We start from the raw sequence: 26,455 nt of genomic DNA, 5'->3' as shown, positions 1-26,455 counted from the left end.
TAGCATCCCGCAAAAAAAAAAAAAAAAAAAAAAAAAAATCGCTTCTCCTCGAAAATAAAATATATGTAAATGTCTTGCAAATTATTTTTGAATTACTGAAAGAAATATTACTGTTCTATGAAATATTACTGTTCTATGAACTGGAAAGAAGCTGTTACTGACTGACTTCATTTAGCTTCTTAAATTTATCGACTATTAAGTGAAATTTATACTTTCACATAACATTTCATCTTCCATACACATAAAAATAAATCATGATAAAAATAATTTAGTTTAAATAAAACTAAAAAGTTGTGAATTGAGAACTTTTTTTCGATGCTTCAGCTTTAGAATTTCAATATTTATCAATGAAAATTTTTCAAAAACTAGACTTTTCCAATTATATTGAATAGCTTTCAGTGTATAAAACTATTTCTATTTCTTTAAAATAACTATCCAATAAATTTAATTCAAAGAGAAAGGAATGGAAATTATACATATTTCACCAAAAACATACAAAATAAGAAATAATAGCCAGTAAAACATGCCATTTTTATTCTCTGGTATCCGCATAAATATTAGTCGAAGCTGAGAGAATAAGTATTCTTTTTGATTAAAAATATATTTTCGTATATTTTAAGTGAGTTTAGACATAAAAGGCTGAGAGGCGTTAAACATAAAAATTATAGAAACATTTTGAAAATTGTTGTAAAAGTACTTATTTTCATGTCATTTACACCGAGAATTGAAAAACATTTCATATAAATTCTAAGTTGAAAAATAAACAATCCTCTATTATTGTGTCATTGCATAAATTTATTGATTCAAGAATAATATTTATATTTCTATGTAAAATCCCCCCCCCTCCATATCTAATTTAAATATGACCGAAAAGGGTTGTTTTTTTGTTTTTTTTTGTTTTTTTTTTTGCTTTAATTCAAGTTTCTGAATTTTTATTCATACCATTTTTAAAAAAGAGTTTGATATGCATTCTTTTTCAACAACTATTTAGTCATCAGTCTGATAAAGTTGGGTTTGTAGCCTTTTCATGTCATAAGTTCTATTAAATTTTTTATATTTAAATAGCAATATTATTAAATAACGCATTTATGCTGTAATGTAATAGCAACATTCAATAGTATTAACACTTCCAATAAAATAACTGTAACAAAAATGCAAAACTAAGCAGTCTTTTTTAAATTTATAAATAAAATGAAAAATATTTGCTTTGTTTGTAGCTTTTGAAATTATTTACCATTAGCTGTCAACAGTTTTGAAAAACTTTTGAGAAACAAACAATAAAAATTTCGCTGTCAACGATCTTTTAGTTAAATATTTTATTCCTTTTTCTGAACATAAGCTGATGCGAGTTTAGAATGAAAATAATATTAAATTAATATAACATATCACATTATCTGAATTTTGCTTTTTGAAAACGATATTTTTTTGAAACAATTTTTGAAAACGATATTATGAGATCGTTCGCGATGAAGAAATAGTAAAAACTAATAACAATTTTTTTCGTATTAATTCGTGTGAAACATGTTTTTCCACAATGAATATTTAATCAGTTGTGTAATTTTAAATTTGTAAATTAGTATTATTAAAAATATACGATGTCAATGCCATTTCAATTCTTACAATTTTCAACATGGTTTTCTCGTAAACTAATTTGTAAAAGCCGATTTTTATCAGCAAATTTTATTTACGATTCATCCTACTTCTTTCAAAAACAATGACGCGTCTGTTTAAAAAAGCAAAAATTAGCATAACATTTACATTAAAGAAATAAAGTCGATAATTAAGTTTCGAATCCTCACTTTCGACGCGAACATTTCAACTGCCTCATGACCCTTATTTCGAAGAAAAAGCACTTTTTTAACACCTGCCTTTAATTAAAGTAAAGCGTGATATAGAAACAGTTACCTGAATGATCAGAAAGTAGTTATTACCTGATAGGAACGCAACGAGGCAACAAACTGATAAAAAAAACACACCTTATTTTACTGTAGCAAGCTTATATTTTACAATAGATATTTTTAACACCTTATTTGTTTAAAAAATAAATTCTTGGCAATAAAGCACTTGACATTTAAACTCTCTATGATTGAATTATTTTACGCGTCAAATAGCCTCGACTTTTTGTTGACCATTTTTCTTTCATTTGTTAAAGATGCTTATAAATAATCACTGGTAAAGGTCAAATCGCTTTCTTTGTTATCTTTAAATCGGAAAAGTCTATCACGAAATATCCTTGGATGGATAATTTGTTTCCGGATCAAACATGTAAACATTTTGTTTTAAGGATGCATTATCATATTAATCTGTAGCGATACTCAGGTAAATGGTTTCAATTATCACGCTTATACCAGAAATAAAATGTGAGCCATCAGTTTTTTCCCTATAATTAATTTCAAACAATAAGCTGTAATCTTGTGAATAAGAGCCATTAAAATTCTAATTTTATCCTTTTTTTCAATAATCGTAAAATCGTTAATTGCCTGATTCTTGCCCATTGAGGCGATCGTGACAATAATTGTGTACAAAAGATACCATAATTTGGAAAGGCTGAAACGATTTAATTGATAATTTAAAATCACTAAAGAATGTATGTTAACTACAGCTCAAGGCAGATTATAGTATTTAATTATTGGCAATTCGTTTTAAAAGTACGCTTGAACAGTTTTCGTATTAATTTTTTCATTTTGTTTCTGTTTCAAACTGTTTTCTTGTAAGGTATTAAACAGATTTAATTGGATATAAGAATCAGTGAGGCAAAATCTTGAAGTGGCCCTCGGATTAAAATTTTCGTGAAATAAAAAGAATAACAAATTAAATTTGTCGATGCTTATATTATCAATAAGTTGCATAATATTACTCATCGGTATTTATAGAAAATATTTTTAAAGTATTTAGAGAGTCAGCATTTTTAAGCGAAAGCAATATTATTGAATATATTTGTAAATAAGAACACACACGAAAGAGGAGATAAATTGATTCAGCTGTTAAACAAATAAAGGAAAATGAATTCCGGAACAGCATATTTTATTATAAAATTCATAAATAAATAATATTTTTGCAACATATGGGGATCATAAATTTTTTATTAATATTTTCTATTCAAAAGTAAGAATTAACAAACTTCTCTTTTATAGAATCTTTTCATAAGAATAATTATTAAAAAATACTTCGTGAATAATTCATTAATACTTAATGAAACATAACATAATAATAACGTAACGAATAAATTATATTATATTCCTTTGATAAAGATTCATTTTTCTATGATGCAACTTTCTATTAATAAAGAGTGTGAGTTATTTATTAATGAAAGCATCCAATTTGTACCTCATTTACTGTGATAACAAACTCTTCCAAATTCCTCTTTTCATATAAATCAAAACCTCATTCTTAAAAAAAAATAATGAATGTTAGTTGTTTTTGTTTTCTAAAACTTTTATCTTAATAAAAAGAAAAAAAATCTATAGCGATAATCCCGTTTTAGTGAAACAGGTTGTGAAGCAAGTGACTCGTTGATGAACGGGTCGATTTTTTCGGAGTAATACATAATTAATCGCCATTATGGAACTGGGGTAAACTCTTTCTTAGGTGTCTTAGTAAAACCAGACGATATCACATTGAAATAGACCATTCATATAAAAACCGGTCCTTTTTTTCTTGTTCCATTTTTTTTAAGTTCATGTACCTCACTTTCGAGTACATTACCTCAGTATCGTTATTCTTAACTCTTTAAGAATAGCTGGGCCCCAAATTGTAATGTCATGAACATTATTCTCAATGAAGTGACATATATTTCGATGCAGTTTATATGAATTAATCACTGTTCGTATTAATTGCTTTTTTTCATAGGGTTCTTAATTTTCTTTAAAATGTGAAAGTTTTGGTAATAACTTTAGGAGCCAGAAAAATGATGATTAAATAAACACAGCAACAGTTAGGATATTAATAAATTAAATTTCTTGTCTTGAATAACGTAAGAAGTATATCTAAATTATTTCATAAGATTTTTCATTCGACTCTGTTTTAGCATTGCATTTGCTTCTTTGCAAATGTACTGGAATTTTTTTCACTGAAAAGTTGCATATAAATAAGCAGTGATAATTGCCCGCGATTTAATATAGAAAAAGCAGAAACACATCTGGAGTATTGGTAGACTACAAACCCTAACATAATACTTTTGTTCTATTTTTGTCTTTAAACAGAAGAATAAAATTACCACTATACATTGAATTAAAAAATAGACAGCGAATAAATAAAAATTCTTAAATATTTGTACATGTACGAATAACGTTTCAAGTAATAATTCCTAATTTATGGAGACGGTGAAAGGAATCGATGCATGGAAGGAGGATAAGATAGGAAAATAGTAAAAAAAAAAAAAAAAAAAGACGAAAAATTTGGGAAAATGTAGAATTAAAACAAAAAAAAGAGAATCATTTTTAATACAGTTGAGTCAATTCACAACTTTATTTTAATTGGAACTCACATATATATAGTCGAGTCTCAATTAAAAGAAAGTTGGGAACCGCAAATTGAGTACATCTTTGTCTCACTCAGAATTAATATGGAGGGTTTAAACTTTTTACTAAATCGATTTATCCATTCTTTTATGAATTTAACTTTTCATTTGAATATTCAAAAATAAAAAATAAAAATTAAAAAAAAAAACTGGTAATACATTTAGAGATTTTGGGATATTATTTTTAAGATAATGTAGATTTACAATCCCATGATAATTTATGAAAAAGTGCCCGTTGTTATTTGTTTTATGCAAAAAGGCTTACGTAAATTATCATGTTTCTGCTTTAAAAATATATAACGCAATAAAAGAAATGTAATCCAGTTTACTACAAGTTATTGTTTTATATTCATTCTTTAATTCATTGCATTCATTTAAAGGTCAACTACTACAGTAAATGAACGAAATAATAATTGATTTCATAAATTATTAATTATCTAAACATGTTAAATATTAATATTTTAATTTAAATTCTCTTCTAATCGTTTTTCTTTTTTTTTCCGACGTATTAACTATAATAAGTAGTAATTTTTTTATTTATTGAAAAGTAAATATTTTTATTCAACTCACTGTTTTGTATGCAGATGAAATGGAATTAACATTACAATGAAATTTATACTAGCTGCATATTAACAAAAAATATCTTCTTGTGTTTTCAAAATATCGAGTGCGATAGTTGTAGTACATTTAAAAAAAAAAAAAAAAACTTTCACATTTTTAGGCAAATAAAGAAGATTTAACGTCGAGTAAAAGTATTGTTTTCGTAGTGTTGAAAATTCGCTTTATTACCTATTCGAAACGTTCTTTAAGTCTTTTGTAAAGAAGTTGATTATATATCTTATGTATAAGTATAAAATTGAACATAAATTCGAAATTGTTAGAAACCAATTGAGTTAAACGTTTCCCCAAAAAATCCACTCTATTTTAACTCGGGTAAACGTTCTTTCAATCTTACCAAGAAAACCTGGCATTTTAACGGAATAAATTGGTCAAACACCTGCGCTGGAAAACATTGACAAACGTTTTGTTTTATTTTTGTCACTCGCTGTACAAAACGCCGGGAGAAGTGAAGCATGGAACATAAACATTCGACGATGCTATCACGAGAACCCATCTTCAGAATCAATAGACCACATAAAAAGAAACTGATAAATAAGTGCTATAACAAAACGCAATCTGTTACTGAATCCTTATGTGCAATAATCTTAGTAGGTAACTTCTTTGTCTTGCTATAAGACTCCCATTCAGAAGTTGTATACGAAGTGAATTTTCCTCTGAAGACGAAACAAAAAGCACGTTTTCGCTCTGTGGACTTCTTTCACAGAGATTTGACCTGACCCGAACTCAACATAGGTGTGATTTTTTTTCACGCGCTTATTAATAGTGTGATATTACTCTTTGTTATAACAATAAAGGAGTAGCGTCTGTTGGAAAATAAGGTTCACTAACAACGCGTTTTTTTCCAACCAGTGTAATTCATAGGAGCATCGTTTCGCTTCGTTACATGAAAGATCTATCCGTTAATTGATCATATAGCTGATACCCTTGAAATTAGCAGAAAGTTCGATGTAAGATGGCTTTTCGGCTAATGAAGGAAATCTTGTTTTTCTTTTTTAATTTGATAAAATAAATAGATAAAAAATAATAGTGTTTAATTTTTCTTTGACAGGTACTAAGCCACCTGAACTCGATGGCTTCAAAGTTGCGGACAGTGCTGCTTCAGTTCATTACACGTTTGAAACCTCCTCGGAATAATTGGAATTAACTTCAGAATGTACAAAAATAGTGTTTCATTATAAGATATTGCTGAAGCAACTTTTGGTATGACGTGTGAAATGATGGGGCAAAAGTGCTATGTAAGTATATATTTGTGTTTCAAAACTGTTTATTTTTTAATATTTGTAGACTGTTCTAGTACAGTATATTTACTTTTTTATTTACATTTTTCTTTTCCTTTTTTTGTCATGTTCAGAGAATACAATTTAAATTCGAATCATAGTGAATGAAAAAATACATTTTATGATAGCATGAGAGTAAATTTTTAATTTATGTTGTATTTTGAATATAATATTTATTGATACCTTTTCATGATTAAAAATGAATCACTCTATTTAAATTCAACTTTGCCAGCTCACAGAAAAAAACATTTCTTAATTTGAAAAGAATTCTAACCTAGAAAGATATTGGCGGAAACGATATTTTATCTAAAGAATTTATCAGGGCGTATGAATAATTTATGAATGACATTTGAATGTAAATAACATTGCTGCTGAGTACTTTCTAATTTTCTTTTTAAATTATGCAGTTATTTAAATCCAAAATTATCTCAATGTAAAAAAATATATATATATAATATGAAATGTATACCTATTTTTAATTATCAGTTGCTTATTGAATACTTATAAACTATGTGCAAGAAACAAATTTTCACAATCTTGGACATTCATTGCTTTTATATTTCTACTGACAATAGATCTATGCTTGTGTAAGATTTCAATTCTGAATACTAATAAAAGAAATTATATTTGTACACTCTGAAATAATAAATTCTTTTATAAGATTTCAATTCTGAATACTAATAAAAGAAATTATATTTGTACACTCTGAAATAATAAATTCTGTTATAAGATTTCAATTCTGAATACTAATAAAAGAAATTATATTTGTATACTCTGAAATAATAAATTCTGTTATCAAAAAAATGGCTGGTTGATATTTAGTCGAAAAACCTCTTAACCCTCAAAAATTAATATACTTCAAAAGAATATTTACTTTTGGTATTTGAACAGCTGAAATGCTTCGATAAAGTTACAAAATAAAAATAAATTCAGTTAGGATCTTATCGAATAATACAATGCATTTATTAATTACATATCGAAATTAATATGGTAATGATGTGTTCATTATCCATGATTTCCTTTCAGTTTAACCATTCAGAACACACAATTATAAGGAAACCCAAGAAAGAACGAAAAATCTGTAAACTGTTGATGAAAACGAGTTCGAACGCGAGCATCGTGAAAGCAATAATGTCGTCAAACGTTAACAGCACGATGTTTGACCTTCATTTCATATAAGAAATGGTTTCGAATGCCTGGGACTCATTAGAAAAAAGATATAATTCGTTTTCGGAATACTACCTTTATGCATAGTTAACCAAGCATGAAAAAAATTGTTTTAATTTTTTTTCGGAAGAAAATACCGTTTTTAAAAGGAATGCGCTACTTTTATGAATGTAATTGCAAGGCAATTTACTTCCGAGTGTTTAAAATTAAACGCCGCGTATTTCCTGTTTTCTTATTTAAAACATGAAAAAGTTAATTAAACTTCGGCTATCTTTGCATAGAAGGAAAAATGTTCTTTTTTTCCAATTTATAATTAATGCAATGAAATTAAATCATTTCATTTAAATCGAAATGAATTAAAATATATTTATGCTTGGTATTAATAGAAATTGTTGGTGTTAGTTTATCTTGGATTTTGAAATGTTAAATTTTTTTTTTATTTATCTTTATTTATTTCTATTTTGCGGTTAAAACTTGAGGAATTGAATACATTATTGTTCAGTTGACCCACATAATGAAATTTTATTTCGAAAATTAAATTTCTCACGGGTTGTGGTCAGTTATTAAGAATTACTTAAAACCGACAACTCTGTTTCTAACCATATTTAGAAAAATTAATACAATTCACCATTCTTTATTGAATTTTGCACTATTTTCTCTATAATTTTGTAATAATCCTCAGTATAATGACGACGTACACTTGTTTATCTTCAATATATAGGATTAAAAAAAACGTAGATTTTCTTTAAAAATTCGTTTTAATAACTTATTGCGTATTTCGTACCATAATATTCCCCCTTCCAATACAGATTTGAATTATTGCTCTAGTGTTTAATTTGTATTATAAAATTGTTTAAAAATCTGTTACATTAGAATTACTGGTCACTGCTTTTCAAAACAAAATACCATTATTTGGATCCGCTAGGTCAAAGTACTAAGTACACCAGCCCATGCTAAATATTAATAACGGAATAAAATTTTAAAAAATTCAAAACTGAATATATTTTTAAAAACTATTGAAATTTCATAATGATGGGATAGTTTTGCACCACCTTGAGGTCACATTTTTATTGTTTAATATTTAAAAGAAAAGAGATTGATTTGGGAGTAAAAAATATTGCCAGATAACCTTCGAATGTGATCCCGGAACTGTGAGAAAAATATTGTATTTTTCATACGATTATAAGCAGTGATTTATTATGAGTAAGAAGTGTTAAACACATTCTTTCATGTAAGCGTGAACTTATAAAAGTGAAACGCCCTTCTTAGTCAGAAGAATCTCTATTGTACTTGTTGGATAAAGAGACTCTCTTTACTGAGCTAACAAAAAAGTGATTTTTCTTTTAAGTCAGAACAATGCGAAATTTGAATGATACAGACTCTGAGGAATTCAACGCTTGTTATCTAGCTCAGGAGCACCTGTTTTATGCGGGGAGCAAAAAAATTCTAAATATGATGCCAGAAATAGTCCTTTTATAGGCATTAAATCTTATTGAGAAGAGATCGTTGATTTCTTTCTGGGAAGGATGTAACGATAATTTGCTACTGTAGTAAATTTCTACGTTGTGTTTGAAAGGGAAATAAATACATTCTTTGTCATTATTCTTAAGATCGACGTTGAAGATATTCGCGTCTAATTAAAAAAATACTAGAACAACGTGGCTTGTAAATAAATTTAATAAATACAGAAGAAAATAATTCAATAATATTCATGCTGATGCGAAGCTGTTCTAAAAAAAAACTATTAAAAAAACAACTTTTTGCATTAAGAAAGATATTTACAGTTATTCCGTTTTAGTGAATTTTAATGATTATTCCGTTTTTTTAATTAGTGAATTTTAATGATTTTATAGCAGTTTTTTTAAAAGACTTCCTGGAGAGATACTTTTTCTTATCCATTTCGTGTTTCTTAATGAAGATTATTTATGTAAATAGTTTAACATGCTGCACTCATTATTTTCATTTATAATAGAATCATAAAATAAAAATGTAAACCAAATGTCGTTTTTAAGTAAATAGCTATCTTGTATTCGTCGGAAAATTATATTATTATAGGTAGAAAAAGTAGCCCCCTAAAGTTGTGGGGCCTCAGGCAATTTCATATTTTGTTTATTTGATAATCCAGCTCTGGTTATATCACATGCCCACTAGAATAAAAACTCTTTCATTTAACTTTTATTTCCTTTTTCACTTTTAATTACAACAGTATTTATATTTGTTCAAATTATACATAGTTTCTTAATTTTGATTTTATTAACGCATTTTTTCCACAGAAAATTTGCTGTACGGAAAAAGGTTTTACCACAGTATTAGTGACATAAAGTCAGCATTCAGCAAGAGTTTACTGTACCGTTTTTAGAATGCGTTTTTTGTGTGGCAAAAGTGAAATATATTTCAAATTTTTTATTTTTACTTATTTAAAGCATTTTTGATATACGTAATTTGAAAACAATTATTTTTTCATAAAAATATTCCATAGTTTTCTTAAAAAATTATCGATCTTTACCATATTAGAATTTCTGAGACGGTTTTTTAATATAAAATCATTGGAATGTTAAATATTTTGATTTTTAGCAAATAGTTTTAAATTTCAATATAAAATTAGACTTCTAAGTTTTTTTTTCCTTCTAAAACTATTGTCACTGCTTTGAATTAAATTAATATACTTAGAAACCCTCTCAGGAATGCAAAAAACCACAATTCAACATAATTATATTTAAAAAAATTTTCTGCTTGAAATAATAACTATTATAATGCAAAAAATTGAAAGCGCATAATGAAGGCATTCTGTATTCGTGAAACAATAACAAAGTAAATTGTTTAAATTATCTTTGCTGTATTGTTTTTAATTACAACAAAAAACGGTAAAGATTTTAAATGTATTAATTACATCAAAGGAAACACATATGAAAGTAAAGAAAGTTTCTTTGTACTTTTTGTTCGAACTATATAAAGGAAAAAAAAAGAGCGACTACGTTATTTATACAATCTAAAACAACTTGCCAAATGAATCACATTATGCATTGCGTAGTAACAAAGAAAAAAATGCAATAAAAGTTATTTCAATGTATATTGCAAAATTAACAATTGACAAAGATGCAGTCATTCTTTCCACTTATGCCACTCTTTTTTTTCAAGGTTTTTTCTTGTTCTCTAGCATTATTCAGACTTGCAATCCTTGAAGCAAGATTAAAATAATATCAAGATTATCTTATTTATCTCATGCCATCAAGTGACTTCCAGGCAAAAGTTTATATTTTAATAACTTTAGCTTTTTTTAAGTAAAAATTATGCAAATTCTAGTGCAACGGTTGCCTTTTCCAAAAATTAATGTGTGACATTTCTTGACATATTTTATAATTTCAAATTTGAGCTATAAATAAGTATATTGAACAAAAAAATGAAAATTTATGAGGTTCATTCCTGTAGCGTAGAAGAGAAATTTAGTTTTTGTTAAATTTGTATTTATATTTTTGACACAAATTTTATTTAGATAGGTTGCTAATTAATTGATTACTGGTGCATTGTTATAAATAATTTAATTCTTTGAATAAATCACGTGGATATTATCAAATATGTTTATGCCTTAATTATTTGTAACTGTAGCTTTGAAATATTTCATATTTAGGCCTGAAATTCATTCTTTAGTTAATAAATGTGAGAATTTAATTAAAAAAAAAATCCTATTTTATTAATTGAAAAGTATTCTTAATTGTAAAATATAAACGTTATTACATGAGTGACTCTTAAAATAAAGGGAAATTTATGAATGGTATTTATTAACGTTTTGAAAACCGGCAAAGGGTTTTAATTCTCGTACATTTTTAAAGAATCTACTTTGAATTAGAGACTTGAGGATATGTTTTCATTCTTTTACTAGTTTTAAAAATGCATTAATTAATTTAACATTAAGTGTAAACAAATATCTGCGAGTCACTTACTTCTGTAAATACTGATGGGTTGTTTTAAAATATTCTATGCGATGTACAATTCATGAAGTACACTCAGAAAATTCTTTTATTTTTAGTTGCATTGCATGCAATGAGATCAATGCACGTAATATAATTTTCTGTTGACAAATAAGTTAGGTATATCATCTAATTGCAAGTTGCCCTACACTGTGCTATGACGTTAAGACTTCTTCTTAAGATTCGTAGATGATTCCAAAATTAAAACGGCGCGAGTGTCTGGCATGCATCATAGGACTCTGAATTTCCCGGAATAACAATAAATATACACAAATGCATGATAAATAAAGAAGGAATATATTTTTAGCTTGCACCAGTTAAGCAAAAAAGCAAAATAATTGGTATGTTAAATTTGAAATTTTATACTAAAATTTTTAAATTTCAGTTCATTTAGTTTGTTAGGTTTATGTCCTTTTTCAAAATTGAGATCGTGTTTCTGAACAGAATTCTAGCGATCGTGAGAATTAAAAACATGGTCCTTAAAATTTTCAGTCCAGATAACAGCAACATGAGGTGTTTGACCACGGCCAAATGCAACGCGCGCTAGATCCATATACAATGCGGATATTCAATGGGATCGAAACTGAAAACCCTTCGACCATGAAGCCAACGGTTTGCCACAAGGCAACTGTGGCCTTTTCTAGAATTCTGGATTAATGTTTTTGCTATTTTTTTTTTCAGATCCATTAGAGGAAAAAAAAAATTTTAAATTAAAGATTGTATTATGTTACTGAGAAAATAAATTTTCATTCAAAAGTAAAATATTTTTCAAAACGTGCATTTAACTCTTCTTGTCTTAAATTATGATTTGTTTTTGAAAAAAAAAATTAAAGTGTTCTGATGAATTAATTAAAATTATGTTTGCATTATTCAATTGCATTTAAATGATGTTGCCATCTAAGATCAATCAAATTCTTTTCATTCTGAATTAGACGCAGAAATGAATATAAAAATATATTGCTCCGGAAACGGTTAACACAACATGCACCATCCAAAATCAAGCTATATTTGCCTGTGCTTAATTTCAAAATAATCTATAAAATTTGAACACTAGGGGGGAAAAACTGATCACTGATACATAAATGAATCATCTAGGGAAACAATTTGATTGGCTGCTCTAAATATTTGTACCTTATCATCTGGTTTTAAGCATTCAATTTACTGTAAATTAAATGAAAGCATTGAATTTTTTCAGGTGTCGCTCAAAATGCACCGGCAGTTGTACAAAGAACATCTCAGTCTGCAAAAATCATTCTGTGCGCTTTATCGACATATGTCACAAGAAAATAATTCCAAGGTAAGTTAAATTTTGTAATACTTTTATGGAAAGGGGAAAACAAATTTCAATTGTTTTTAAAGTTGATTTTCGTATTTTACTGTTACAGTAAAATTATTTTAGCGCAATTACCAATACACTTGTGTGTTATTTCTCACTATGCACTTAACATGCAACCTTCTAGATGAATTTTCAAACTTTGTCAAACTGATGGCATCAGTCGAGACTTCTCTCATATTCTATTTTGAGTTATCTTTTTGATAAATGGAATAAGTATTTTCTCCGAAGCTTCCTTTAGTTTAAAGAACGAATACAAGAAATCAAGAAAACATTACTGATTCTACCATTTGATAAATTGTGATAAATGTGCAGAAGTTGACGTGTATGAAATATATTTAATGATTTCATTCCGAGATTAAAGGATCTGAGAAACTTAAATAAAAAGTGGCATACATTTGAATTTAAGATTTCGCAAATCTAGTATTAATCTTTTCCATAAAATGTTTTGAATTAATCTTACAGTTTTATTCATATTTCAGAATAACCTTAGGACATTGTTTATCTTTTCATGACTGAGTTTTAAACAGGCTTTTGTTTGCAATAGCTTTATTTTTTTATAAATATGAACAGAAACTTAATTTTATGGTAGACGCTTACCCAGTATTTGACATCTAGCCTTGACTTACTTTCCACAACAACTATTACTACAAAGAAACTTGCTTTAAAATCAAATCTCTTTTGTCCCGCAATTCTGAAGGAAAACAAAGATGGCGATGACCTTGAACTTATCTGTGTGTTAATAAACTTATCTATGTGTTCAGTCAATTTGAGTAACTGGTTCCTAAAATTATACAGCGCACCATACAAATTAAGCTAACATCTTTCTATCATCTCCATTAGTCGGAAACTAGAAGCCTGGGAGACTTGCAGAAAGTATTTGAGATTTGTACATTTTTTTTTCTCCCATACTTTCTACCTGAGTGGATGCCGAAGATTTTTTTATTTGCACTTAAATTAAGTTTCGCACCACTGAACTAACTGACTACAGGTTTATCCGAGATTCACAATAAAAAAAAATGAAATAACATTCCAATCTGAAAAATTAAGAGCACTTTAGATTGTGTTTACAATTAGGTTAAATTTGAATTGCAGTTAAGAAATAGGAAAAAGAACATTTGTAGAGGTTGGTGAAAGTCAGTGAGGGTAAAAAACTTGAACTTTACTTTTGTAAATGTAACATATGACGCAAGAGTTTACAGAAAATAATGGTGTCTGAAGAATAAAAAAGGAATTTTTAGCTACGAAAAGAATATTAATGATTACTGTCACAATTATTTTCTACTAGTTACAATCAACATTATTCCGCAAAATTCAATGTACATTATTCTGTAGACTTGATAGATGTAATAGAAACAAGAGAGACTGTAAAGAAAAATCTCAGTAAATTTTAAGCATTATATTAACCAGCACATATTTGTATTTAATTTCGTATGCAACTCCATTACTTATTTACTTAGTGCAATCCCAAACCGATGAGGTCAATGAAGGTTAAAAACTTGGACTTACTGTTTGTATATGAACACATGATGGCACAGTTAGCAAAAAATAGTTGAAGCTGAACAATAAAAATGAATTTGAAGCTGTGAAAAGAAAGTTAAAGTTTCGTCTCTGTTGTTCTCTGCATGTTTTAACCCTCATTATTCTGTAAAGTGCAATGTACATTATTCTGTAAACGCTGATAGAGTTTACAGAAAATAATCCAGCTTGAACATTACCATGATAGCAGTGGTATGAATCAAATTAATTTTAAATATTATTTGAGCAAGTAGTTGCTTCGATTTAATTGCGTACGAAATTTTATTACTTGTTTGCTGATTGCATATCTAAACTCAAGGTGATGCATTATTTATTTGTATTTTATGTGCAAGAAAAGATTTATTCGGAATGCCAGTGATAAGTTTGAAAATTGAGGAACATAATACATACTTATATAAAATGCTTTATTGTTATTTTTTATTATTTATCATGCTTTGATAAAGCATCTATAGCTTACTAAGCTCAATCAATTTTTTCAATCTATCAATTTTTTGATTCAATCAATTTTTTTTTGTCAGTTCAGTCATTTATAGTTTACTCATTTATATTCAGTCAAATTTTCTTGAACGTTTCACTAATTTAGTACGCGCTTGGACTTACCTTGGACTAAATACTTGCCAATCAGTGATTTCTTAGGTAAGTAAATATTTGGAATTGAATGGCACAAAAGACAGATATGGCTATACAGCACCATATATATGGTAAGAAGAGGATTATATACAAAAAAAACTAAAACTCTTGAAACGCTGACATGATGGAAAGTAAGTACGATAAACGATTTTTTAAATGAGATGCAGTGGATGTGGGAGAAAAATAATAGATGCAAAAAGCATTCAATTCAGAAATCAGCTTTATTGCAAAGTAGCAAATAGTGAGCGTTTTAACCAGTAAAAAATAAGTCATGAATCCCCCAAAAATGATGACATATGACATTCATTGTTGTTTTGAACATAATGACATTTCATGCGCAAATGTAAATTGTATATTTTCAAAGGAAAGAATTGGTGATTAATTGAGAGGAAATGTAACTTTTCAACAGCCTTATAAGTAATTTATCTAAGAAGGCAACATATTTATAATTTGGTGGTGTTAATGAACGTAAGGTTAGAACACGTTATTATGTACTATTGTACCTTAAACATGTATTAATTTATTAATTACATTCTCCTTGGTGGTCTGGTGACCGAATCTCGAAAGGAATGGATGTTGGGGAGAGAGGCGAGGGAGAGAGTCAATTGCACAAAGACCTTCCAAGCGTGTTCATCAAGCGCACGGAAACACGTCAGAATCGCATATACAGTTTCGATAGGTTATTGCTTTCAAATATCATCATGGTCATGACCATAGTTTGACATTACCATTACAAAATAATGTCTGAAGCTGCGCGGTAATGTAATTTAACTAAATTAAATCTCAAACAATAAGTGAACTACATACTTTAAAGAATGTATTAAACTATGCCATCTAGAAAAAATAATCAACATCCGTCACTTTACAGTTTTCAACTTGTTTTTTGGGGGCATTTTTTGGACAACAATAAATGCCCTAGAAGCATTAAACGCCAACAATACACGCCGAAAGCATAAAACTATTTGTCTTCTCTACACCACAATATGAAATTATAGGATGTCTGTTATTTAAAAAGGGCCAGAGCATGACAAAAAAATAACTCTCATATGAATTCAGTATTAATTATATTTATTATCCTTCAAAATAAGGATTTGTTTTACCTGAAGAATTGAATAATTATGACAACAGTAAAGGAAGTCTCTCCCCTCATATCCACCTGAAATGGTTTGCATTACCGGAACTCCCAACCATTAATTCTGCAGCTGGTTATAGTCAGGTAACGAATTTAAACTTTTTTTGATTCGTGTTCCGTTGAGGATAAAAGAAGCTAGCTTTAGTTATATTGACGTCCCAATTTAAAGCTACAAGAGATATCTTTTGGGACCAGCCAGGTAATTTTGTGCCATGATAAGATCACAGAATAGCTCTCGAGAAGGTACTTGTTCTCCATACTTCCACATCAAACAAGCGAAATCATTTCATAGATTTAGCATGTATCAGGCCCACGCACATTATGGATCTGCAGTGAAATCACATCTTGAAACTGGAGCCATCGGTTAAGATAGTTAATAACATAACTAAAATGAGAAAGATTTACAAAGAATTGCTGGTTGATAATAAAGTTACCTTCGGCGTTGTTACTGTGACTGTTTAGCGCTATTAATCCGATAAAGCCATGAAATTAGATTCATTATTTGAGAGCAGCTTTTCAGATTGATATATATGAAATTTAAGCAAGCGAAAATGAGTACATGTTGTTCATAAATAAATCAGAATTTTAAAATTCATTAAATCTCTCATTGAAGGACAGATTTATTGTTGAACTCGGGAATCAATCAATCATTATCTTCTGATAGAAAGCAAACATAATATTTTTCTTAATAGAAATGAATCTAAGAAAATTCTTTTTGGTGTACACAAGGAGATTTGATAGTGTGTTTTAAGTCGTATGTAAAGCATGAAAAACTATGAACTTCGATTTTGAACAAATTTAAATTGAAATAATATATATAATTTGCATATAATTATTATAAATATGATAATTATATACAAATTATTAAACTGAGAAAATTTAAATTGAAATAATATATATAATTTGTAGATAATTATTATAATTGTAATAATTATATACAAATATTATTAATTGAACAAATTATTAATTGAGATTTAATTAAATTTATTCAAAGACTCAAGGCTTCTGAGAAATATTTATTTTTTAAACATTACACTAAATTGTTATGTTAAATATGGTTTTTACCTAGCAAATCATAATTTTCTCGATTCATAAATGGGAATTCTAAACTGATTTAAATAAAAGCTAATCGGAGTTATTGATAAATTTGCACTAAATATAAAACACAATGCATAGCTTTTACGACTTTTCAATTGAAGTTTAATCCTATGAAATCTATGGTATATGTCATTTATATTTTGCATAGCTAAATGCGAAAATTTAATTTTCATTCTTTGGTATAAGAATTGACAGCACTCCAAACAAGTTACTGAAAGTATTTTTAGGATTCAAAATTTCGCAGGTGTTCTCAATGTTCATTATACGGCTGTGCTACTGAACTTAGAAACCTGTCTTAGATGACTTTCTAAAACAGTACAGAAGTAAGTTGAAATAAAAAGAAATTATTAAACGAGGACGACATCTCCTGCATGAAATCCCACTGAGTTCTTAAAATTACTTTAACTGGCCTAACAACTAAGCATAGAAAACTAAACCGGCGTTGCACAGCATCCCTTTTTCTTTATTTTTATCCCTGCCATTTGTTTACAAACGCCGTTTGAAACACGTGTTGTGAAACACGTTTGTCCGGTATCCCATAATGCTAGGTAGGTGACCCTATTTTCCCACATTTTTCATTTGACTATATATGAGGTCCTGGCCAATAGATGGCGACACGGGGGAAAATTAAGAATGCACTTTTTAGTCGATGTGAATCTTGTGTTGTTTTTAAAATTACTAAACTTGGAGAATAAATTTTTGTGGAAGATTTTTTTTACAAAAGAAAGTACATCATAAACAAAAATCTGATATAACAGCTCACAGCTATGTAAATGCTTTCCTTGTTGAATTAAATAAGACTTTAGATAAAAAGAAAAATTATGATAATTTTTCTTTTTATCTTAAGTTTTATTTAATTCAACAGGGAAAACTTTTACATAGTTGTGAGCTGCTATATCAGAAAATTTAATACTGTAAAAGATTAAGGATTTTAAGTAATCATTAAAAATCTACGTATGTTCAACATGGAACAGCATGTTAAAAAGAAAATTAAAAAATAATTGAAGAAAAATTCAAACATAAAATATGAGATAAATGAAAGCGCTATAAACTATTTATTTTATTTCAATAATTACTTGTATTTACCTTCACCTTAAATTTTAAATTCTTTGTCCTTATCAAGTATGCTATCGCGGGAAGAAAATAAAATTTTTCATTTCTAAAAGGCTCACATTCAGTTCTTAATGTGGAAAACTGCTCTTCAATTATAAATCCACTCTAGAACATTACATTTAATTTAAGTGTTTCCTACAAAAAATGGCTTTAACAAATTACAGATTAAATTTGTAAAGTGGAAAGACTCTTCAGTGAGACTCAGATTGTTTACAAAAGATCTAAATTTAAACTAAATTTGTGAGTCTTCCCATGTTTAGAGATGGAAGGAAAAGGGAAAAATAAATGAAAGCAATTCTTTTAGAAAATTAATAAATCTGCCTGTATTGTCTTCAGAATGATTCCAGTCCATTCTCAGGTTTCTCATTTTATATGGGTGTCGACTTCAAGAGGCAAAACGACTTATTTTGGAAGTCAGCCTAGTATAAAATGAGCGTAGCATATTTAAGAAATCTAACAGATAAAATAAGAATTCACAATTCACAATTCTTATCTATGTTTTCGAAAAAGGTATGCTGGATAATCTTATTAGATCTTAATTTATATTTACTTGAACCTTTATTTCTATTTTATTCAAAGCCCTGTTATCTGTTGTTTTCAACTGAAGGCAAGAACGCAGGATTTGCTTGAAGCCATTTAAAAGTATATCACGTCTGGCTACAATCAAAAAGATCTCTGCTTAAATCTGGGGCTAAATGGGTTTATTACCACCTGAACGGCGAGCGATGCCGGTTTTTCATTTACTGTAGTAAATTGCTTAAGACCTTATTTGGAGGAGGAGGAGACAGCTTTCAATGTATCTTCGTCCCCACATTCGATCAAAAAGGGGGCATAAAAAAGATCGTAATTTGCATAACGATTATGAGGCGGAAAGTGAACGCCCAGTTGATGTATGCTTGTTTCAAATCATCTGTCTGTAATTGGAAAGACCTCGATTCGAATTCGAGGTCGGGGTGAAAGTTTTGTAACCTTGTTTCTTATTTCAGGTATTTATTTTCTGCGAGATGTGTGTTTGAAAGAACTGACATAGCTTATAATTAATATATAATAGGTGTTCAATTAATGAGCATATCCGTTTAAAGACGGCAATCGTTCCCGGATTCATGATTTTACCATAGATTTTTGAGGAAATTTGATTGGTTCGTTCTATTGATACAAAAAAAAAGCATAATTTTTCACTGTTTTTATTTATAAGAAATGACAACAATGCAATTTTGCAATTTCATCTGTCATTTTGGATGCTTAAAATTTTTCAAATCTAGTGGGTTTTTTTTTTTTTTTTTTTTTTTTTTTGTACCATCTTTCGATTTATGCCATTTTCTGATGATATATTTTTTGTATCATTTCTGATATAAAAATATGTAGTTACTCAAACGTCTAAAATCTGATTTAAGCTTACTGTAATGCACATTAAAGAGTTACAGAATTTCACCTTTGTCGGTTACTTATCTGTTATAACTGTGATAGCGTATTGGTTATCCGAGCATGTATTTTCGTTCAAGCATAAAAACCTCTTGAAAGTTAGCAGTCTGAACTATCTGTTTTCTGATTACGCGTAATTAAAAAAAAAAAAAAAAAAAGAAAGAAAGAAAAAATCACATAACAGCAGGGTGACAGTTTGATTTTACTGGTTGCTTATAGATGGCGACACGAAATCTTAATTATTACGAAAAAAAATCGAAACAGATTTTGTCACTATTTTCGCTAGAGATATCGTAAATCAGTAAGATGAAGATTTTGTGAGAGAGACTTAGATTTAGGAATCTAATGTGAGTAATTTAACGTCATTTATTGTTTATTCGTCCATTCGAAACACAATTTTTTAAAAACGTTTAATAATTAATTTTTAATTTTAGACAGTGAAATTGTTATTACGATAAAAAAAAATCATAGCATTAAGTATCATAGATTTTATATTTTGGCTACTCTTAGCTCGCATATTTGAAATATTTAATACTTATGTAGCTTGTTCATAAATTTTAAATCTCGAAAACTTCTTGACTTCTTTAAAATTCTAATCTATATCTAATCTATCTAAATAAATTCTATCGCGAAATTGTCGAATCATAAAATAAAATATGAAGTAAGATGTTTATATATGATAAGTTTTTGATGAAGTTAAAACTAGGGTTTAGTTAGATTTCAGAGAGATTCGAGTTCTGTTTCAGTATCTTTTATATTTTAGAAAGATGAAATCATTTTAATATTAAATATGAATTTTAAAGTTGAGCTATTGAATAATATATAAATTATTTTAATATTTAAAAAATTCTGAATACATAAATCATATTAATATTTTGATAAAGCTTGAGTAAGGCTTTTTCTGTGCCTTTAATTTTGAAGGCATCCCGGGAAAAAAAATCCGAATTTCATACAACTATTTTGAATAAAAAATAATTATCATATAACAGGGGCACAAGAAAAAAAATTTAATGGCTAAATAGTCTTTTTAAGAATCCTTTTTTATTGACTTTAATTTTCAAAGTGATTTCTTATTTTGCGCCAAAAGTATGTAACTAAATGAAATTTTTATACCATAATGGCAATTAATTTTTTAACATTAACATTTAAACTTTCAGATGAAAACCACAGACCAACAAAGAAAGAGAAAAAATTGTTTAGCACTCCGGATAGAAATGACTTATACACAGTTACAGATAAACATAAAGTGAAATTTTGAATATAGAATCTTCTAAAGGTGAACGTAGAAAACTAACTAAAAGCTTGAAATGGAAAACCATTCTCATTCTAATATTCTTGATGGGTTCCAGAAATAAACGTTCCCTCACTTCCTGTGGTTAAAACTCTCACTGTGGCCTTTTTGCTTCTATCTCTGAAGCTGTTGGCGGCCGTTACGCGAATTGACACACAGGTTCTGGATTTTTCCTGGACTTTATGGTTCAATGCTCTTGCGTAGGAAACGAATTCATTAGTCCAATGACTGGGAATAATACTTCCGTTAAAAACGTAACCTTCCTTTTCAGGAAGTGCCGCTCATTGAACGAATTGTCTGTAAAATTAAGCGTGCTATCATTATGTTATCCATAGAAATCAAAGGATGTACAATCAACGCATTAGCATGGTTAATAAAATTACACGGAAGTGAAATAAATGGTGTGATATCTTAGATTAAACTTCATAAAATGATTCATGCTTTTATCTTCTAATATGCTGAATCATACTTTAAATTTTCGTTATCGAACTTTTATGGTTTGTGTTTTCCATGAAAATGTAGATTAAAATCGTACTCTATCCGATTATGTGGTATTACTCAGGAAATGCTATTAAATAATGTATAACTTGACTTGATAAATATCTATCATCTGACTGTAAAAATATATATCGAATGGACATTGGATAATAATTGAATTGAATTCAGAGATTACTGAAAATTAATATAAACGCACTTCAAAGGTAGGAGTGATAATTCAAATGTCAATATTTATTATTTATTATTTGAAAATTTGTTTTTAAATAAAATAAATTTTAACTTATTCATAAGCAACCACTAATCATTTTCAAAAACGATACTGGTAATCTAACTTATTGGACGGAGTTGATTCATACTGGTATTGGCTGTAATTCTTTGCTGTATTATGTAATAAACCACAATTCAAAGAAAGCCTGAAATGAGCTCTTATTTGTAAGTATATTTATTTGTATCATGTGACTGTGAAGTCACTCGAATAGATTACGATTTCAGCGAATTAATTTTGGAAATGATTGCAACATTTCAAATACAGAAAAGGTAATATAAGATTAAAACATCATGAAATCAAGTAGAAAAACGATAACTATGTTTATCAAAAAGTAGAGATGTAAATTAATTAAAATAAACATGAAAAATGTTTTAAATTTAACTTGAGAAACTCTAAGATGCATTTAAGCTCCGAAATCTTTTTCTATGTGAACTGGCAAGCTGAAAGATGATCCAAAGAAATCAAAACTCATAAAAATGCACTATTTTGAATTCTCATATCTTTCCAAATTGAGACCCAATTATTAATTTTTGATAGAAGATACAGCTAGGTGAACGCTTACCAAGGAAAGAAAATGATGAAATTTCATAAGAAACTAGGAAAATATAAAACGTCAGCATATTCGTATATAAAGTAAAAAAGGCTGTGGAATTAGAGTAACGCTTTTAATTTTTCATTTCTAATCCATGCAATTTTTATTTTATTAACATTAATTTGCTTCGAAACGCAATTCTGAGAATATGAAAGTAAAGTTTTTTTTGCTCAATGAAGTTACATTTTCCCTGTGTTTTCCATTGAATTTCGATTCGACCGAGCTTATCTGATAAAATCAAAAGATATAGAAGTTAATCTACCTTTTTCGACGTTTTTCAAAGGATTTTTAAAAAATCTTTTGAGCTGGAAGAAAAAAATGCATATTTAGTTTTATATGCTTGTTAAAAAGAAAATTATGGAAAAATATTTATTTAGTACACGTAACTTTTTCGGTTTGAAACGGAAACTGAAGGTGATATCACACATTCTTACTATTTATTGTAGGACTTCTTAAACTATGAATCATGACATCCAAGTGGGGTCGCGGAGAAAAACCGCAAAAACTGTTGCAGAGACTTTATTTTAGATTCTTTAGAATGTATTAGCAAAAATAGTTCCGAAAATCATCTTCATTCCTAATATGTCATTAATTTTCTTTACAAAACTGTTCTCAATCGAACTTTCTTGTTGTGATATTAATTAACGTTTCATTTTCTTATTATTTATTTTTAAACTTTTGAAGAACGGTAAGATTTTTCTAACTAAAACAATGGCGTGTTAATTTTTTTTTTCAATCCAAAAAGGAAAAATCGGTGAAAAAACTTTAGAAACCCTGAGTTATTGACTCAAAATATGTGGTGTACGTTTGTGGCGCACAAAGAATAGTTAATATTCAGTTATAAAAAATAAATAAATACGCATTTGTCATTCCTGCTACTATGGAAATCATCTTGAATATATAATTGGAATAAATCTTTTTGAAATATCATAATTATGATTGAAAAATTAAAAGCAATTGTTTGTAAATTCTTTCTCGCATTTGCTCAACTAAATGAAAACATTTTTCTTTCAGAATGCCTTGAATTGGATTCAAGAGAAAAACAGATTGGAAGCAACCGTAAAACATTTCAAAGCTAAGGTGATTATATACATTTCTATAAAAATAGCAATTTCTGTAGTGTCATGTTTATGTTTTTTTCTTCCGCGCTAAAATGTAATCTATTTTAACCAAAGTCATTTTTAAGTGTTTTTTTTAAATAAAATTATTTTAATTGACATCTGACTATCTTTACATTTTAAAAAACAAAGCATATTTACTTATGAATATTTAAACTTTGACAGATAATTTCACATTTTTGCATTACTTCTTAAGTATTGTTTTAGAATATCGCACTAATGATATTCTTAAATTACGATTTTTCTCTGAATTCATAGGCTTTACAGCTTCAAAGAAAATTGGAAGATACAAATGAACGTTGTGAACTTCTTGAATTTTGTCTCCTTGAATTGGAAAATCAAGCAAAGGTAAATATCATTTGAATTTTCTTAGATTTTTTTAAAATTTTAATAACGCTTTCTGTAAGTTTAAATTAGAATAATGCCTTAACGCAGGTTGTCAAACACTTGATTTTAAGTTGCAATTCTTTTAACTGAAAAATGTTTGCTTTGCAAAGACCCTCTTCACCAGAGCTTTTTAAAAGAAATTTCAAAATTAAATCATTATATTAAAGCAAGATATTACGAATGACTGAAAAAAATACATGTATATTTATACATTATGTAATAAACGCATCAATATAAATTTTTATTTAAACTCTAATATATTATATACAAAACTGAAATTATTTTATCATTTTCTTAAAAAAATTTTTTTTTAAAAATGGAAACAAATGAAAAATTATAATACATAAGTAGAATTAATCCTATTTATGAAAAATTTGCATTTAAAATTATTAAATCTAATACCTTTAATAATACGGAAATTCTAAAATTCTGCTTTATGGTCATGAATTCATGATGATAGAAACTCTTCCGTTAAATCGTAACAGAAGAAATTTAAACAACATTTCTGTTAAAAATTATATCAGAAATATTGTTTTATTTACCTACGTAATATGCAATTTATTTTAAAATATTTGTGCTAAGCCAAGTATTATTAAGAAATGTAAAATTTTGGTAAAATATAAATAAATATAGTCTTATGTTCTTATAACAGAACATTTACAAATGGCTGAAATAAAAAAAATAATTGCATATATTAAAGAAATTAATAATAAATCTAAACTATTATTTATTAAATTCTAGCATCAATAGCATTAACAAATGAAAGCGACTGGTTCACTTCTTAATGTACGACTTTCAATAAAATATTAACCACATAAAAAATTTTAAAAATCAGTTCCAAAAAAATTTCACGTATAAAAAGAATGAAATTCTGGGTGAAACAATCTGAACAATATTTAGAATAGATGGCCCTACTGACAGGGAGTGGAATTTTAGGCATAGAATTTTCATCCCCATCTGCTTGGTTCACGCCGTTTTGAGCGAAACTACTGCTTCCGTATCAAACGAATTAAAAGTCTTTCTTATGAAGGGAGCAAATGGTTGGCAGTTCTTTTCGTAGAGAGAGAGAGAATAACTATATTTACGCAGCGGCAGCTTTAAAAATAGTTCTAGACCAGCGAAAAGGTTGTATCTCTCTCCTCTTCCAGCCACCTCTTGACATATAGCCGCAGGGGTTTTCATTCCGTTGTGTTGTCGACAATATATCATTCTCCCGAAATTATTCGTTGAAACTCGGTAAGTTTCACACCTGCCACTCATATAAAATTAGTATTGTTTATGCCATATCATTTTCAGCTGTTCTAGTGATTTTTTTATACCGAAGTTTATATTGTTTTGTGAGTGTGACCCTCCATTATATTTGTAAACAATGTCACTTTAATTCAAAATAGTGCTGCCCAGTTTCAAGGATTTGATGTAAAAATTCATTTGAATAGTTTTCAAGCATGCAATTATATTGGAGTGAGTTTTCGGAATTGTTTTTCTGTCTGAAAATCCAAGATATTAATTTTTTTCCTCTTCTTGTTTGCATTATTAGAAAATAGTGTTGACAGCTATTGCAACAGGTGGCTGAATAAATTAAGACACAATGCAAATTTTACACTCATTCAGCTTCAAGGTCTCAAAGTTTTTTTTTAGGGTTTTTGAAAGAAATCCAACTGTTTATTTAAATTTTTACAGGCACATTTTTTTTTTCTCCTTTTTGCTTTAAATAATGTCATGAACTTTACAATTTAGTTTTGCCCTCGTTTACCAAACGCAAATGGGTATAATTAACATTTATTTCTTACTTTATATGACAACTATTGAACTTTTTATTTCAAATTCTTACTATGCGAAAGATATTAAATACTCGAATAGAGTAACTTTTTAATGCCAAATTTTTAAAACCGAAAAAACAAAATTCATATTATAAATGGTAAATTAAAAGGCTTCCGAGTTTTTCCGAGAATTTACGAGCAATAAAGTTTTCTGATATATAGCAGACATTAAAAATCTGATACAGTATTAGTTTGATATTTGGTAAATTATTTTAATTCAGAAAATAAATATTTTTTACAATACTAAAGTAAATTAAAAATTTCATTCTGTAATGTTATACTGTATATTAAATATTGTATTCATGTTACAAATATCATTATAAAAATAAAAGCACTGTTATATATAAATATGTAAATGAAAATGTTCCCAGTATTAAAGTTTGTAAAATAATATCTATGTTTTAAATTTATTAATTGAATTTTTTTTAAATCAATAAAAAGTTGAAATTTCATAGATAGTATTTCAGCAATAAAAATTCAAAACAAATATCATAGGAACACTTTATTTTACGTATAAATTATTCCAACTATACTGCTCTTGAATTAAGTATTATTTTTATTTATTTAAATTATTTATTATTAAAAAATTATTTTTTATTTTATTTTTAATCAATTAACCTTTATTTTTTAAATTTAATGATCATTTAATTTTTGTATTTTAT

At 27.7% G+C, this 26,455-nt stretch overlaps 1 protein-coding gene across 4 annotated transcripts in view; it reads left to right on the top strand.

The window, feature by feature from the left end:
* LOC129958208 (early endosome antigen 1-like) overlaps positions 1-26,455 on the top strand; it is a 120,559-nt gene that overhangs the window by 45,089 nt on the left and 49,015 nt on the right. For 3 of the 4 annotated variants that reach the window (XM_056070487.1, XM_056070488.1, XM_056070485.1), the window contains exons 2-5: positions 6,189-6,375; positions 12,748-12,849; positions 23,483-23,548; positions 23,845-23,934. In XM_056070487.1, the coding sequence (XP_055926462.1) occupies positions 6,343-6,375; positions 12,748-12,849; positions 23,483-23,548; positions 23,845-23,934 (291 nt within the window). In that variant the 5' untranslated portion in view covers positions 6,189-6,342. Of the gene's footprint in view, positions 1-6,188; positions 6,376-12,747; positions 12,850-23,482; positions 23,549-23,844; positions 23,935-25,017; positions 25,210-26,455 lie in introns of those variants that run through there. The other variant, XM_056070489.1, reaches the window with a different exon arrangement.

This window comes from Argiope bruennichi, chromosome X1, assembly GCF_947563725.1.
Source record: "Argiope bruennichi chromosome X1, qqArgBrue1.1, whole genome shotgun sequence".
Taxonomy (NCBI): Eukaryota; Metazoa; Arthropoda; class Arachnida; order Araneae; family Araneidae; genus Argiope; species Argiope bruennichi.
This window is presented reverse-complemented; position numbering and strand designations above follow the sequence as displayed.